This window comes from Dermacentor albipictus, chromosome 5, assembly GCF_038994185.2.
Source record: "Dermacentor albipictus isolate Rhodes 1998 colony chromosome 5, USDA_Dalb.pri_finalv2, whole genome shotgun sequence".
Classification (NCBI taxonomy): Eukaryota; Metazoa; Arthropoda; class Arachnida; order Ixodida; family Ixodidae; genus Dermacentor; species Dermacentor albipictus.
In genome coordinates, this window is record NC_091825.1 from 152660076 (window position 1) to 152676141 (window position 16066).

Below are 16066 nucleotides of genomic sequence, written 5' to 3' on the forward strand. Positions count from 1 at the left end.
CGACGCGGCAGAACGGGCGGCAGCTTCACCTCGACGGGCGCGGAAGAAACGCCGCACGTTTCCTCGGCGTGCCGTGCGATAGCCTGCGCCAGACCCCAACCCGGCCAGCGGGGCGGGTCACGTGCAGCGGCGCAAAGGGCCCTCAGTGCGGTGCTCCTTCGGGGGTAGGGCGGTCTCCCGGTGGTCGTCTCGTTTCGGCAGCACGCAGCTTCCCTGGCGCAGCGTCTAGCGATAACCTTTGTGACACCCGGACTTCGTAGTGCTAGTCCGTAAGTCCAGCACGCGTTGGGGCAAACTTCTGTTCTGGTCTGTTACGTGTGGTTTGCTGGGTGGAGATAAGGTAGGAAGTACTTCGGCTACTTCGTTTCTAACATTTATACAGCATTTTACTTTTATTTACGGCGGAACATTCAGTCGACGTCTTACTCCTCTCCTCGCCGCTACACAAAAGCAGGATGTAGTAGATTGTAGTCATTAACTTTCGATGAAGGTGTCTTTATTGTACCGACACGGGTAGGAGGTGTAAACATATAGTACAAACACTTATCAAATCATATGTCCAACACACACACACACACACACACACACACACACACACACACACACACACACACACACACACACACACACACACACACACACACACACACACACACACACACACACACACACACACACACACACACACACACCCACACCCCCCCACACACACACACGCGCACACACACACACACACACACACACGCACGCACACACACACACACACACACACGCACACCCACACACACACACACAGACACACACACACAGACACACACACACACGCACACACACACACACGCGCGCGCGCACAAACACACACACACGCACACACACACACACACACACGCACCCACACGCGCGCGCGCACAAACACACACACACGCACACACACACACACACGCACCCACACGCACACACACACACACACACACACACACACACACACACACACATACACACACACACACACGCGCGCGCGCGTGCGTGCGCACGCACTTAGGTAACTCGCGGCAGGTAACTCGCGGTCGGTCTATTTTTTTCTGCAGTAAAAGGGAGGTTGTCTAGTGTTCCTCGATTATTAGCTAGTGAATGTTCTTATTGCGGTGTATTTTGGGCACTCAAGATAAACGTGATAGAGCACTAACTCCACCATGGATACATAACGAATAAGCAAACAAGCAAATAAACACGTGCCTTTGTGCAGTAAAATTTCGAATTATGTTCGGGCAGTCTTTTTTTCTAGGACATATTCAAACGAGATCAGAAACCCGTGATGCATGCGGTTTTTCGCCATATATGGGCAGCAATGAGCATATCAGCCCAAGTCACGTTACCTTCTCATCCGGCCTTTGCGTACGGTCCAGAAAACGACATTCGTACTGTAGTCGACCGGCAGATGCGTATGGGACCATTCATCTATAAGGAAAGTTCATTATTGGGTCATTGCGAGTCTAATCTCGGAACTGTTGTAGATTTATCGTTCATTATTACTTAGCGCCGTTATACATCACTTTGGTGCTATTTACCCAAGGTGGCAGGTAAGGAATGCTGGTGCGTAGTCACATTTTAACTTTCGTAGAATTACGAAGTAGATTATTTATAATAATAATAAGTAACGCGGCACGAAAATATCCTCGCTCGTGTACTTAATTTAAGAAGTGCACGTCAAATAACTCCAGGTCGTCAAAATTAATCCGCAACTCTTCAACAGCTACAGCGTCCCTCATAATTCAGTGTGCAGTTTCTAGGACGTGAGGCCAAACAATTCAATATAAGCGCTAGAAGGGAAATACTTTGAATAGAATTGTTACATTATTTTTTACATTGATGATATGACACAAACAAAGCGATCAGAAAGAGGGTCGTCGGATCCCCCGTCTATGCCAAGCTTACATGCATATTTTTCGCTTTTTCGTGTTAGTACACATTTTAGCTGCTACGGATTTAAAATTTTACGATGAAGGCGCCTTATATTCTTTAGAATGGGTGCCGCTGGGCACGAATGGATCCATTAGCTTTGAAGTACGTTAGTCATTGCACGCTTAAAGCCCTGCTGTAAAAGCAGATGGCGTACGATTCCTTTTCAAGTTCCCGCTTCTCTGTACGGGGCTTCTTCAGCTAACAAAGCTCCGTTCGCATTTTTAAGGGGGCGTTAGAAACTGCCGCCTCGGTCTCCCATCTCGTTTCCTCAAAGGGCTGCGCTGTTTAGAATTCTCGCTCCGGAACTTGGAGCGATGCTGTAAAACTGCGTGTTCTTCGTATTAGGCATCATTTGAGAGCTGTCCTTCTCGTCATATTATATTACGCCCTCTTTTCTTTCAATGAATAGGCTATGTCGTATTATGTTTCCTACTATCGTCGAATGAAAGCAAGGGATGGAATATTTCGTCGAAAGAATCAAATTATTATTGATATCAAAAGTTGTCGGTGCTTGAACAACGAGTTCGTTTTTTCCTCCTTTTTTATGGTATTGATTAAAGTCGATAACGAAACTGTCATGCCTAATTGTACTCGGTGCGATGTTTGAGTATTTACTGATCAAGTCGTCGGTTTACGCACATTTCTTTTTCCTTCTTTCCATCGCGTGCCCGCGTCCTCGTGAACTTTGTTTATATTTAAATACTGCAACCCTTATGCGTGGTTTTAGCAGTACGGATTTACATTTGTCAAGTTCTTACACATTGGGAGGCAAAAAGAAAAAGAATACCCGAAAAAGAGTGCCGGGGAATGTTTCTTGCATTTAACACAATGCTTCACTTGAACGAAACCCGTAAGCAAAACACCGCATTAAATTACAAACAGGACCATTCATGTAAGAACCACATCAACGCCTAAGATGTGAGGCAAACAGGTTTATGGGTGGTGTAAGACTGCCTCGTTAGTAAGTTTATTCCATTCGTTTGTTGTGCTAAGAAAAAATGATACTGAGAAGTGTTATGGCGGGTGGTAAAATGAGTAACCGTTAACTGATACTGACTTGTCCCTGACTTGTGGCATCTCACGTAGATAAAGAAAGTATTTGAGATATATGTACATTTATTTATTTATTTATTTATTTATTTATTTATTTATTTATTTATTTATTTATTTATTTATTTATTTATTTATTTATTTATGCATATAATGACCTTACAATATGTTTTGAGTGTGAGGGTACCAGATAATGAATGCACAATCTAACCTTGGTGGTACAAATGGTCTCAACGCAGCAAGGCGAACAGCAGCAGTAGAAAGCTTCAGCGCTCGTTTGAGGAAGAAATGCTTGTGGTAACGAGAGCTAATTGCAGCATTTATATGTGTTTTGTCCAGCTAACGTGACTTGAAATCCAAACACTGAGGTACCTGTAGTGTGAGACCTCAGACAGGAGAACCGTTACGAGCTGAATACCTAAAACGAAGAGGGTTATATCTCTATGGGAAAGTTTTGTAAAAACTGCCTTTTTCACAATTAATGGACATATCTCGATCATCATACCAATGAGTAACCATTTGAAACAAGTCGTTCAACTGCATTTGATCAACAGCTTCCAATTTCGGCGTATATAATGCTGTCGTCGGCATACGACGTAAATTTTGCAGATATTTGTCGTTTCCTACATCATTTATGAACAGAAGAAAGAAAATAGGGTCGAGCACAGAGCCCTGAGGAGCACCGGAGTGAACTCCCATTTATCATCAAAGGAAACATATTGTCGGTTTGAGAGATTAGCTGAAATCCAATCCACAAGCTGTGCATTTTTAAGTGTTAAATCCGTTTTGTACAGTACCTTCTCGTCTGAGACTTTATCGAAGGCTTCCGCAAAATCCATGAAAATCACATCAGCCTGTTTTTCCGAGTTTACTGCTTGAGCGAAATCGTGCTCGGCGGTTACTAATTGAGTACAAGTAGAAAAACCTTTCCTGAACCTTTGTTGGAAACTTGGTAGATCAGCAAACTTTAAAAATTCTGAAATGTACTTGTGTATTTCGTGCTTAAGAAGTTTGCATGAATTTGAAATAAATGACATATGGCGATAGTTAGCACATTTTTTTTTCTATTGGTAACATTTGTTCTATTCCTTACAGAACGCCGGGAATTCGGCGAGCGTTTGATGAGTGTTAGCGTGTCATTCACAGTGTAGATATGGGCATGGTACAGATTGAATTACGAGCTCCTGCGGCCGCCGCCTGCGACTCGGCGATTTACTTGCTAGTTCCTACTATAAAATAGAAAACAGTCGAATAATTAAACAATGATCGCAATGAGAAGAGGACCGGCACGACTCCTGCATGGTCGTCAATCGCTCACGTTGTCCACCTTTTGGTCGTTGTGTTTTTGTTCCGTCGTCGTTAGTTGATGCCGTTATAGGAAGCGTCTTCAATCAATAAGAAATCGCATACCTGCCAACCTGTGAACTTCACTATTTGTAAAATCCCGCGGGAGGCGGGAACGGGCAGGGAAGTGGAATATAGTGAGAATGGTTTTGAAGTTTGCCCTGAGCGCACATTTTTCGAGGATACATATGCACTTGAGTAACGATTATTCAACTACAGACGAGGCACATCGAGTAGCAAAGAACACGGAAAAGCAAATAACTACAGCCAACAAACTGTTTCTAGACCACAGTGACTTTTTCGACGACTTAGCTGTTGTCAATTTCACCTGTTTCAAACTTGTTTCTATAAGCTTGCTCGAAGAAGGTATCCCTGTCGCATCCTTTGACCTTCAGAAGACATCCTGTGGAGACCGAGGTAGAATACATTTTCGCAACCATAATTTTTTCTTTTTGGAAAAATTGACGCAATATTCATAAAGTCGCAAAACAGGCCCAAATTGGTAAGCATTACGAAAAATTAAGGGCTCTCGGTGATCATGGCAGATCACGAAGGAACCCACGTGGCCAGTCAGCTTTTTACAACCTCTTTTTCTTCGTCATTTCGCCTTAGCTTTCATTATTTTTAATGATCCGTCTACTAGCCGTTCAGTACGCTGCCAGATGAACTTTGACCGCCTTCTCTTGACCTAGTGAACGCACCATAAAGAAAGAGTTAAACAGCAAGTGTTGACTGTTGCCATTTTCGGCGAAGTGTTACCGCGACATGGCATTCATTAAACACTTAACGGCATCAGAAAAGTCCTGTTTCTTAAGTGCGTAGGAAACTTACGGTAGTTCTTACCACCTTTCGTTTTCCTCGTTTCTTTTTTTATAACATTAATTTTGTGAGAGGCAACGCAAAGGCCTGTTTTTGTTCAGATCGTCCGTGACGCTGTGGCTTGGACAACGTACTATAATAAGACAGCGAAAATTCGAAGAAACACGAGCTCCGTGTTCCTATTTTTTCTCGACTAAGCCACGAGTTTATCTCATTAGAATACGTTACAGCCACAATGCACGTACAAATATATCTTCTCCTATCTATAGAGCTCTTTTCTCTTCTGGTTGCGTGCACACGTGACAACAAAATTTACCGTATAGTCGCACGTATACCAGCACAATTATAGCTGGACAAGCGCGCACTACGCATGCTAGAGCCCCCCTCCCCCTAAGAGAGAGAGAGAGAGAGAGAGAGAGGACCATGTTTACCCGAGCTCCGCGTGTTTACCCAGTCCGCAGGCCACGAGCACGATTCGCCGGTGATCGTGGTTCCTGGAAGAACCCTCGAGCGTTTAATCCGCCATTGTTTGAGAAAGTTTGGCGTAGCGTCGCCAGCGACTCTCAATGCGCACAATTAAACTGGTGTAATTTGGCTACGCAAGAGCCACGACGCACGCGCGCGTACTTTGCGCCGACTTTATCTTTCCGACCAAGGTCGTTGATTAGCGACGCCGGCTCTTTTGGGCAGCAACGAACTTCTGCGGCGCAAACGTTCGCATGCGCGGCTCGAAGGCCTGCAGTGCACGTGTCAGTGGCAGTGCACCCACAGAGGCACCGCCTGCGTATGCGGCGCCAAAGTTGAACTATTTGATGGGGGCGCCTTTCTGCGGACGCTTGCCCCTTGGCGGGCTATCTCTTGGCTTTGGACGTCGGTGCTTTACTACGCAAATATCTTGCGCCATTTGTGGTAGGTACACCAGCAACCTAGCGCGTTGTTGGTCCTTGCAAACTCGTTTTTCTGCTCGACCCTTGCATCGTGTTGCGTATTATTTTGCTAATAGCCGGCGCAGCTGTCATTTTAACGTCGGTGTTGTTGTTGATAGTCTGTTTTCTCTTCTTCGTGGTCACTACGTAATATGGTATTGTTATTTAGTTTAATAGCATACGCTGGTTATTAGGCAGGTGCCCGAATTCACGAATATTTTCAATTGTAAGACCGATACCTATTATCTACTTTACGCGTACATGTGAGTTATTTGTGAAAAGCGAGTGAGAAATCTGCCAGTGGCAAGTCTTGCCATTGTCACATAAATCCAATCGCTGAAAGTGTACGGGTTAACCTATGCGTACGCCAAGTTCTCGATAATCTCTCAAAAAACTTGCGCTTAGAAGGGCTTCGAACAAACGTTTGAGATGAAGCAACCGTACAGAAACCACACGACAGTCTGGTCGGCCGGCAAGTTACTCGAACTCTGTGTTTCTAAATAGACGAAAATTCGAACACTAACAACAACTATACTCTGTCCCGCGAAAGTTAGGCGCCCTTCTGTATCGTCTAGCCAGAATCGACCGAATCGCAGGCCAAACTCAGAGAGCTGTTTACCACTATGGTTCCTGATTTGGCGTCTCCTGTGTGCTGGTCAGTCAGAATAGCCATGCTCTTGCCAGTCCAGTGCCCTCCTCCAGCAATACCTGCGTTCCAAGCCCGATGCCTAATTACTTGCCGCCAGCGCTGGAATCCATAGCACCGCGCGCTTTCGCTGAGCCGCAGTGTATGCCATCATCGGAGCACCGTGGCAGCCTCCGGAGCGGCTCAATTGACTCTGCAAACAAGCGAATGGCTTTCCTAGACAAACATGTACGCATTGTATGACAGGCACTCACGGTGCAACAGGCAGCATTGAAAAAATAATAAAAAAGAAGAAAACAACGAAAGCTCAACGTGACTTCAAAAGGCTTCAGCTGCCGCTATGCTTGCGTCCGACGTGTTTACTGGGCAACATGCCGCGGAGTTCGGGCCCAGTGGCAATCTGCGCACTGGGGTGCGCGAACTCCTGTGGCATGGAGAAAATGCAATATCAAATGCAATACAATACGCCTTCTTGGGATGTTCGCTTCTCTAAACACCCGTCGCAGCTAATACGCGCAGCAAGGCTAAACAGTTTTGCTCCGACACGTGCGACGTTTTCCGTCGATGTCGGGCAGGGCTCTTCTTTTTTTTTCTTTTTTTTAGAATGCATGCGTCTTCGCATAGTCGCTTTTAATATCCCGCGGATTACACAATAAACTCAACGCTGTTTATCCCGAATTTATCTCGTGACTGTCCGAAAATTGTGCGTATATGTTGGACGATGCTCGTCTGTTGACCATCATTTACAAAGGGATTCTTTCCTCCCCGTGTTCGTGCCCGAGGCTTGCTTCGTTGTGCTAGAGCTCTATTGCTCAAGTTAAGGGTTGGCTGTGTCCTGGTGTCTGAACGTCGCTGCTAAGGGACCACAGCCCACTTGGCATGCAGTGTATACGACCCTTGATCATTGCCTGTATACGAGTGGCTGTGCTTCTCGGCGCGACCAAGCTCATCGCACCTTGCTTATTTTTCTACGGGAGACTGGCTTGACTTCCAATTTGTGATTTGTTCTTGTTTTACTTTCGTCCTCAAGTCCTGCCATCTGGCTGTTCCTTTCTTCTGTACTTCCCTTCTCGTTATGTTCAATTTTCTTTTCTATCCCCACCATCCTAAAGCGAGGCAGGCTTTGCGCCCCTCTCGGTGGCAGTTGCCAGCCTGCTACTTCTCTATTTCACTCTCTCTGTGTGTATATGTGCTTTCATGTCTAATAATGATGATAATAATAATCCCCGAATCTCACCATCTTAAGCCAAAAATTTATCTGTTCTCACTTCCGGAGAAAACAAACGAAGTTATAATTGAAGTTGTAGGAATTGTAGTCATATTGACAGCCTCATCGATTCTCATTAGCTTTATTTGGCTATCGAGAATCGCCTCCGCTTGCATTGTGTGCCACTTAAGAACACATACAAATACACCTTTCATTCTACACGCCGCGCAGCCTCTCGTCGTAACTTATCGGGACTGTTTGCCTGTCGATACCGTCGCGGGTGATTTCACGCGCTCTCTCATCTTCCGAAACCGGTACCGACTTGCACTAGCGTAAATACGGCGTACGCCAGCCTCTGTTTGATTACTCCCGCGTTTTTGTATCCCTTTAGCCTAATATAGAGGTCGGCGACGCGAGACTGGGATAAGTGTTTGTGCGGCGGAGATAACAGCTCCTTTGCTCGTGCGTGGGTCGGCCGCGCCGCCAACGAGGTCGACGTGCGCTCCAGGATCATGCAGTGCGGGGAATCTGAGGAGGAGGGGATAGAGCGCGCTCGCCCTCTGCTCGGTCGGCATTTGACCTTCGGGTGCCAAATAACGCGCAGCTGACGGAAGTGCCGGTCGGATGCTTTGTTTGCGCCCATAAAGTCGTCTCATTCGCTGTTGACCCTTGTGACTCCACGGACGTATATATATATATATATATATATATATATATATATATATATATATATATATATATATATATGTATGTGTGTGTGTGTGTGTGTCTGTGTGTGTGTGTGTGTGTGTGTGTGTGTGTGTGTGTGTGTGTGTGTGTGTGTGTGTGTGTGTGTGTGTGTGTGTGTGTGTGTGTGTGTGTGTGTGTGTGTGTGTGTGTGTGTGTGTGTGTGTGTGCGCAATACATCCGTGTTTAGTATGCATTCGAAGCGCACAAGGCATGTTTCCGTTTTCTTTGTGTCATTTTTCATACATTGCGAGTGTCTGGGTTGTGAAAGCAAGTCCGTGATTTAGCTTATTTTATTTCTTTCGAAATATGATGCTCCGTGATGAAGACTTCCAAAGACGTCGTTAATTCAGGCTTGCTCAAAGACACGAACCAAGTCAATGCGGGCGTACTTTGTGCAATGACAGAACGTGAAGCACTCGCCGTCAGGTCAACGAGCGAAAGCGAGGGTTCTTGTACGCCACAGCAGTTAGCACGTAATGTACAATGTTGCCGGTGCGATTATCCGCAAACTCATGCGCAGCAGTATAGCAGTCACGTAGTTTCTTAAGAACGCATATTGCCTCCGATTTTTTCTTTTTTTTTTCCGTTATCTTGTGAAAGTGTATTATGTCGTGTAGAAGTTTACTTCGTCGTTCGACGAAGCAAACGACGAACGAAGGCCATGAGTGTGTGTGGATATGAGTGAACGCATGTGAATGCCCATTGTGCGTGAATGCCGCGGTAATGAGCCTCATAAATACCATAGCTTTGCACGATCACTTATCACTGCAATCATGCTCACCCGATAGCCGTGAGTGCGAGTGCCACTAACTACTATGATTGAATGCGATCCTGAATGCGTGCCAACACATAATAGCAAAAATACTGATGTGGTCCAGCGCCGTCTGTTTTTGACAAAGTGTGCTTTCTGTGAGAATCCCACTGTATACAACGGGAACGCAACTCCTGCCTGGCACTTTGTGGTCTGGGAACGCTGGGAAAATGAGTCCAAATGAAACACAGACAGCTTACACGTTGAAGAGCAGTGAGTATGGTCAGCCTGGAGGCAGCGCTTCCCTGCACGCAGCTCAGTGGTATGGAAGAGCGTCGAATCGACGCCTGCTCGGGAAGGCGGCAGTCCTCTTGCGGAAGTCGTTATACTGAGACATGTTGTCGTTCTCACGACTTTTTATTGTCACCAGTCTACATAGTGTTGAGGCCCAACACGGATGAGTTTTTCGAGCATTGTATATCTCGGACAACCGCGCGACCTTCGAATCATACCGGTCTGCACCAGATGCCTTGCATAATTTTTAAGGAACCGCAATTGTAAGTTTACTTCCGAAAGTGCTTCAAGCGCACACGCGCAGGAGTCCACTAAATGCGCATGCGCATTTCATACCCCGTGCTCTGTTTTTAAAGGGTCAACATAATTAAATCTTGGGAGTGAGAAAGCTTACTGTCGAGTTAAAAAAAAAGGAAAAGAAAGAACAATCGAGAAATTGCCAAGATCCTTTCGCGCGCCTTTTGTCGCTATTTATGCTGAAAACTTGGGCCAAGTTTTCCTTTGAATATTATGTGACTCGTTGTCTCTTTCTTTTTGCAGGCCGATCAGCAGCGTAGCGTCCGCCTAGCCTCCTGACGTGTAGGCGCAACGTGACATTCTTCGATCGCTCTTCTTTCATCGGCTCAGGCGCGTATTTCGGACAGCAAGAGAAGGAGTAACGAACCGTGAGTGAATTCCACCTCGCTCTCCGCCTTCGCGTCATCACTGGCGGCACTTTGCCTTCACGACGTGAGGTCCTTGCACGTCGTGTTGTTTTCACTCATCTGGTCACGTGCGGCACCGGGCAATCGTGTAGTATGGCCGGGGTGTCCGGACAGGCAAATTCAAAAGCATCATAGGAATGGAGCTGTCTGACCTACTCCATTGCTGGCGAGAGTGTGTGTGTGCGTCTGCATCCGGTGCGAAAGTGAATGGATGGCGGCCCTATTGAGGGAAAAATTAATACACCCCAATAGGCTCTCACATGTGGGCGACTTACTGCAAATCTCGTGCGTGCGTGCGTGCGTGCGTGCGTGCGTGCGTGCGTGCGTGCGTGCGTGCGTGCGTGCGTGCGTGCGTGCGTGCGTGCGTGCGTGCGTGTGCACCCACTCAGAACGATTTCTCCTTGGCCACTTGTTTGTTTGTGTGGGTGTTACTTCTTTTATGTGCGGCCAGGCCTCGGTATACTGACGACGTGTACGCGACTTTAACTTTATTTTCTTCATATTGCGCTTATATGTAGGAGTATGCGTTCCTCACTAGTTCTTTCTTTTTCATAATATTTCCATGTCCATCCGCAGTTCTTTTTATTTATTTATCTCAAATAATTATCTTGCATGTTGCATATGTGGTGTTCAATGAGCACGATTGACTGCGGTTCCATTGACGAGTGGCGAAATAGATCAGAAAGAAAACGAGATGGCAGATGCATCTGCAGGAAGTGTTGTAGAATCTCTTGCAACTGGTCGGTTTTCGTACTGTGAAGTCGGCTTCCTTTCAGGGCTTTATGTACGTTGCCGATATACGTTGCAGGGACATAAGAGACACACAAACGCTAGCTCTTACGATGACTTTATTGATCATCACTTTTGACTATAATGCCGCACAGGAACACATGTTGCGGCTGCAGGAACATTTGAAGACTTGGAGAAAAAGCAATGTGCGTGCTTTTGTTTGAATAACCATAAAGCAAACGTATTACATCACTCGCCGCGAAGTCATTTTCTCGCGGCTAACGCCTAACGCCAACCCTCAACAAACACATTACGAAAAATCCGACAGGCTCTGCATACTTCTCGAAGTCTTAGTGCCAGTAATAACGAAAAAAAAATGTGCATATCACTCATTTGGCACTTCTTATCAAGGTGAAATCACAACACTCTCAATTACCGTGATCTTTCGTTAGAACATTCTTGTCGGCAATTTCCTACAGTTGGCCGTGCATGTCGAATGACCAAAAATAATCGTGCCCACAATGGTCAGTCACAAAATAAGGCTCGCGATGTGATCTACGTTCTTGCGGGTGATGTCGGTGAGGATGTAGTCGGCCGCGCGTGTGAAAGAAGGCGATGAAAAAAAAAAATGAAGTCAGCTCAGGTTAACAGAAGATGAGTCCGAAAGAAAAATAGTGCTTTTCTACACCACCACTGTAACGAAATCCGACATGCAGTGCAGACTCTCGCAAGTCTTGGAATACGCAGCACCCATTTTCAGTAAAATGTACGCACGCTCTCGATATTACAGGTAGAATGAAGACGGAACAAACAGTTCTGAGCACTTCATTTCAAACAACCATTTGTCACACCTAAATTTTTACAACAATTCTAACCGTAAGGTCTCTTTTCCTGCCGTCATAACTTTTTACAAGTCTTCTTTTTCTGCTTCATCTTCTTCGAAGCACGCATCCGACATCGCACACTCAGTCCTGCTTCTTTAGCTTATCAGCGCTTACGTGGAGCTTCCTCTGCGCCCTGTAGCTCTGGATGTAGAAGTTGATGAAGAGTCCCAGTCCCAGACAGCCTTGCGGCAGGGCCAGCATCGTGAGGAACTTTGGGTAACCGCAGTCGTAAAACAGCGTGATGGCCATGTGCATCATGAGCCCGACGAACTGTGCAATTTGCAGTTCGGTGAGGTAGCGCTTCCACCACAGGTACTTCTGCATCGCAGGTCCCAGGGCCGCGAGGAAGTAGTAGGAGTACATGATGACGTGTATGAAGGCGTTCACGCACAGGCCGAAGATGGGCTGGCCGTCGCCGCCGAAGTTGATGAAGAACCAGCCGCTGAGCACGACCAGGAAGTGGTGGATGACGTGCAGGAACGTGATCTGCGCGTTCTTCTTGCGCAGCACGAAGAACACGGTGTCCATGAAGTCGCCGATCCTCACGAAGCTGTACCACCAGCCGAGCCTCAGGATAGCCATGTCCCTCTCGCTTGGCGAGCTGTAGTTGATCCCCTGGCAGAAGAGGCTGTAGTTACCGCCCACGTAAGTGAGCGACAGAAAGCGAATGGCGAAGTAAGCGTTGGCTATCACCGTCAGGGCGTTGTAGATCAGTATTGCCCACTTGAGGTCGAACGGCTTGCGGTCTTTCATCCAGCGGGGCCCCGCCACCTTGGCGAAGTAGACGTACCCGATCAGCAGCGGGAAAGTGAATTTGGCGTCGGCGATGAAGGCCCATCCCTCGGTTCGTGGATCCCGGTGAGACCAGAAGAAGTCGTACAGCTCGGCGAAGGGAGACGTGACGGAGCGAACGGGCGACGCCATCGTGTCCGCACTCGGAGCGCAAGAACACGCGTGGCCAGCGAACTGCGTCGATCCTCTTGATCCTCCGTATCGCGTCGCCGATCCTTGCTGGGCGCCGGCGATGTTGTTCTCGGGGTCGTTCTTGAGTTCGCACCTCCGTGGATGTAGACTGCCGACTGCTGACGAGAGCCGAGCGGACGGGAGGTCGCGGGCACGCTAATTCGCTCTCGCTGGTTGAACAGTCTCGTCGACACTTATAAACTGTAGCCACCGGATTTTTCCGCGAGAAAAAACGAAGAAAAGAAAGAAAGGAAGAAGGCGAAGCGTAGGGAAGTGAAGTGGTAATAGAAGGAAAAGTGTGGGGCAGAGTCTGTCGAAATAACCACGTTTGTACGTTAAAATTCGCGCGTCTCTCAAAAGTGGGAGAGGGGGAGAGGTAGTACGGTGGCATGACGGCGGCGGTAGCGCTTGTGAAGCTGTCTAAATAGGCTGCACTCGCGACAACATGCGTACTCCGCAAATCGCTGCCAAATCGCCGCTTACACAGCCCTTGGCTGCTAAAGAGAGAAAAAAATGCGAGCGAAACTAGGCGCCCCGCGACTGCCCACGTCATATGAAGAGGAGAGGAAGAGGAACGAAGGCGAGGAGGGCTCGTGTTATACACGAATCCCACCGCGGCTACTCGCCATCATGCTAATGCGGTTTCACCACATTCATGTGCAGCATCTTGTGTTTTTGCCGTTGGGATAAAATGTCTAAAATGGACCTCGGTTTCTTGTCTGACGCTTCTGGTACGCTCTTCTACGCGGATTAGCCTTTTGTACACAAGAAAGGAGGACCGAATTCTGAAAAAAAAAAAATCGAGCCGACACTTTACGCTAAAATAAAGACCGGCGGGGAAATTCCGTCACGCTACGGCGTCCGTCCGCGCTCAGCGCATGCCATGAGGCTGTAATTTGGCTTCATAAAGGCTAGACACCATTTTCATCAACCCAGCATGCATACTTCTAAATTACTGAGCAGCGTGGCCTATAATGGTTATCTCAAAGAGAAAAAATAAAATAAAAAGACCACGGAGCCACAGTGTTCCCTCGTGTCAAGCGTCGGGAAAACCGGAGACTCCGAACTGAGTCCTGTAGCCGTTTGTGCCTCTAAACTCCATTTCCTTTCTTGTCCAAAACAAACGTGAGTGCATGTCTTAAATTAGCACTCAAAGACTGGTTTACAGAGCTCTGTCATGCGGCCTCAGCGGTGGCTGTGGTCGGCGTTTTTCTATATAGCATCACACTTTCGCACCAGCAATAGCACGGAACGTTCGGTCGAGCCGTTGAAGAACCTCACTGAGCTATTCACTGAGCCGCGTATTCCTCAGTCGTTGGACATTTGACATAGCCAGCCCATCGTTGGCTTTCTTTTCTTTTTTTTTTAATAAACGACGCACAATATTGACCGTTAAGCATTGGCCGTGCACCCCTCTCCTCCGCATGCCCGAGTTTCTGTGAATCGTGATGCGTGGCATAATTCGACGTGCGACAACACTCGCCTGCCCAGTAGCCGCCTCCCTAGTAAAGTGGGTCCCCCCTCCGCTAAAACTGAATCTTTGGCAGAGTAACGTGCGCCGCATGTAAATTTTTGTTTTGAAGCTTACATTTCTTATGACTTCTTCGGCTTGTCGCTTTAGCGCTCTAGGGCGCTCTCGCGAGCGGCGTTGTCTTCGGCTGGTCGTCTTCGATCGCTCTCCTCCGTCTTCGGGCGCTCCGAGGCGTTCCGAGCCCTGTCGTCGGAGCAGTCGTCGAGATTTAAGCGTCTCCCGCGACGTCATCACAGCATAGCGTCGCCGCTGTTGGCGACGGTCCACCGTAAACTAGGCCGCTGCATGTTGGCGTCCCGACAAACGCGTCCGCCGGTTTTCCCGGCAGCGCCGGGAGATTTGGACAGGCGAAACATCGGACATAGCAAGCGTCACGTGGTTATGCATCTGCCATTTCCTTTTCCGAGAGCGAGTCACACGTTCGCTTGCCTTCTACCTTCGAGTTCGGCGGAACGCCGGATCTGCCCTCCAATGTATAGTGGCCATTCTGGGTCTTGCGACGCAAACGTTTGAAAGCACAGCAACAAAAATCGTCCCATATATATATATATATATATATATATATATATATATATATATATATATATATATATATATATATATATATATATATATATATATATATATATATGTGTGTGTGTGTGTGTGTGTGTGTGTGTGTATGTGTGTGTGTGTGTGTTTGTGTGTGTGTGTGTGTTTGTGTGTGTGTGTGTGTGTGTGTGTGTGTGTGTGTGGAGTGAGAGGGGGGGGAGCAATAGAGGTGCTTTGGGACATGAAGCCCGCTCCATCGCCTAATATTTTTTTTAACATGAATCATAATACAAAAAATTTGGCCCGGTTCTCCCAAATGTTCATAATTTTTACTCCTAACCCAAGCGGTACGAACTACTGCGTGGAAGATTGCTGAAGGGATACACGACAGAAGCCCCGTCAAATGCATTATACATTGTTTCGATTGCTGTTAAATATTGCATGTATGTACTTTCGGTCAGTGAGGTAATGCGAAGTGAGCAGAACCCCGTGTATTTTAAGAGAACCGCATTCTAACTAGGACGAGGCCATGCTGAGCACAGCTCGCAGTAAATCGAATCTCATTACTTGCGGCCTATGAATACCTCAGGTGGTAAAATATTCTTTTTTTTTAGTTCGTTGTTTTTAATTAACCTGGTTACTGCTGGAGGTCGTACTTACCGCGGAGAAACACAAACACAACGAACGGAACACCGGCTGCAGCGCAAGAAGCTGAGCTTCTTGTTCGCTGTAAAGGTGTGATCGTGCGCCAACTTCCGCCGAGTTTTGCCGGCGACAAAACAACATTGTGCGAACGGCGTGTTTGTTATCTCCGCCAGTGCGACGTTTGTATAGCCCGCGCGAGGGCCTTCGTGCCCGGTTAAATTTGCTTGTTAACACCTACAACGTCTTGGAACTGGGGAGCACAGTACTCCGTTCGCACGGCACGTTTCAGGTTGAGGGCGAAGGACAATGCCGGTCCACGTCCCTGACGCACGCTTTTGGAAGGCGACACCT

The 16066-nt window shown here is 47.3% G+C and overlaps 2 protein-coding genes across 6 annotated transcripts in view; one reads left to right on the top strand and one right to left on the bottom strand.

Annotated features, from left to right (window-relative positions):
- The window catches only part of LOC135902392 (uncharacterized), a 553623-nt gene that overhangs the window by 477123 nt on the left and 60434 nt on the right, over window positions 1-16066 (top strand). For all 5 annotated transcript variants that reach the window (XM_070539206.1, XM_070539201.1, XM_070539204.1 and 2 more), the window contains one exon: window positions 10269-10393. In XM_070539206.1, the coding sequence (XP_070395307.1) occupies window positions 10269-10304 (36 nt within the window). In that variant the 3' untranslated portion in view covers window positions 10305-10393. The remainder of the gene's footprint in view (window positions 1-10268; window positions 10394-16066) is intronic.
- On the bottom strand, window positions 11321-13495 carry LOC135902391 (very long chain fatty acid elongase AAEL008004-like). Its single transcript, XM_065432406.1, has one exon. The coding sequence runs from the start codon at window positions 12967-12969 to the stop codon at window positions 12127-12129; it is 843 nt and encodes a 280-aa protein (XP_065288478.1). The 5' UTR covers window positions 12970-13495; the 3' UTR covers window positions 11321-12126.

Excerpts from the sequence above, each read along its gene's own strand:
- LOC135902391 (XM_065432406.1), bottom strand. The coding sequence starts at position 12,969 with ATGGCGTCGCCCGTTCGCTCCGTCACGTCTCCCTTCGCCGAGCTGTAC.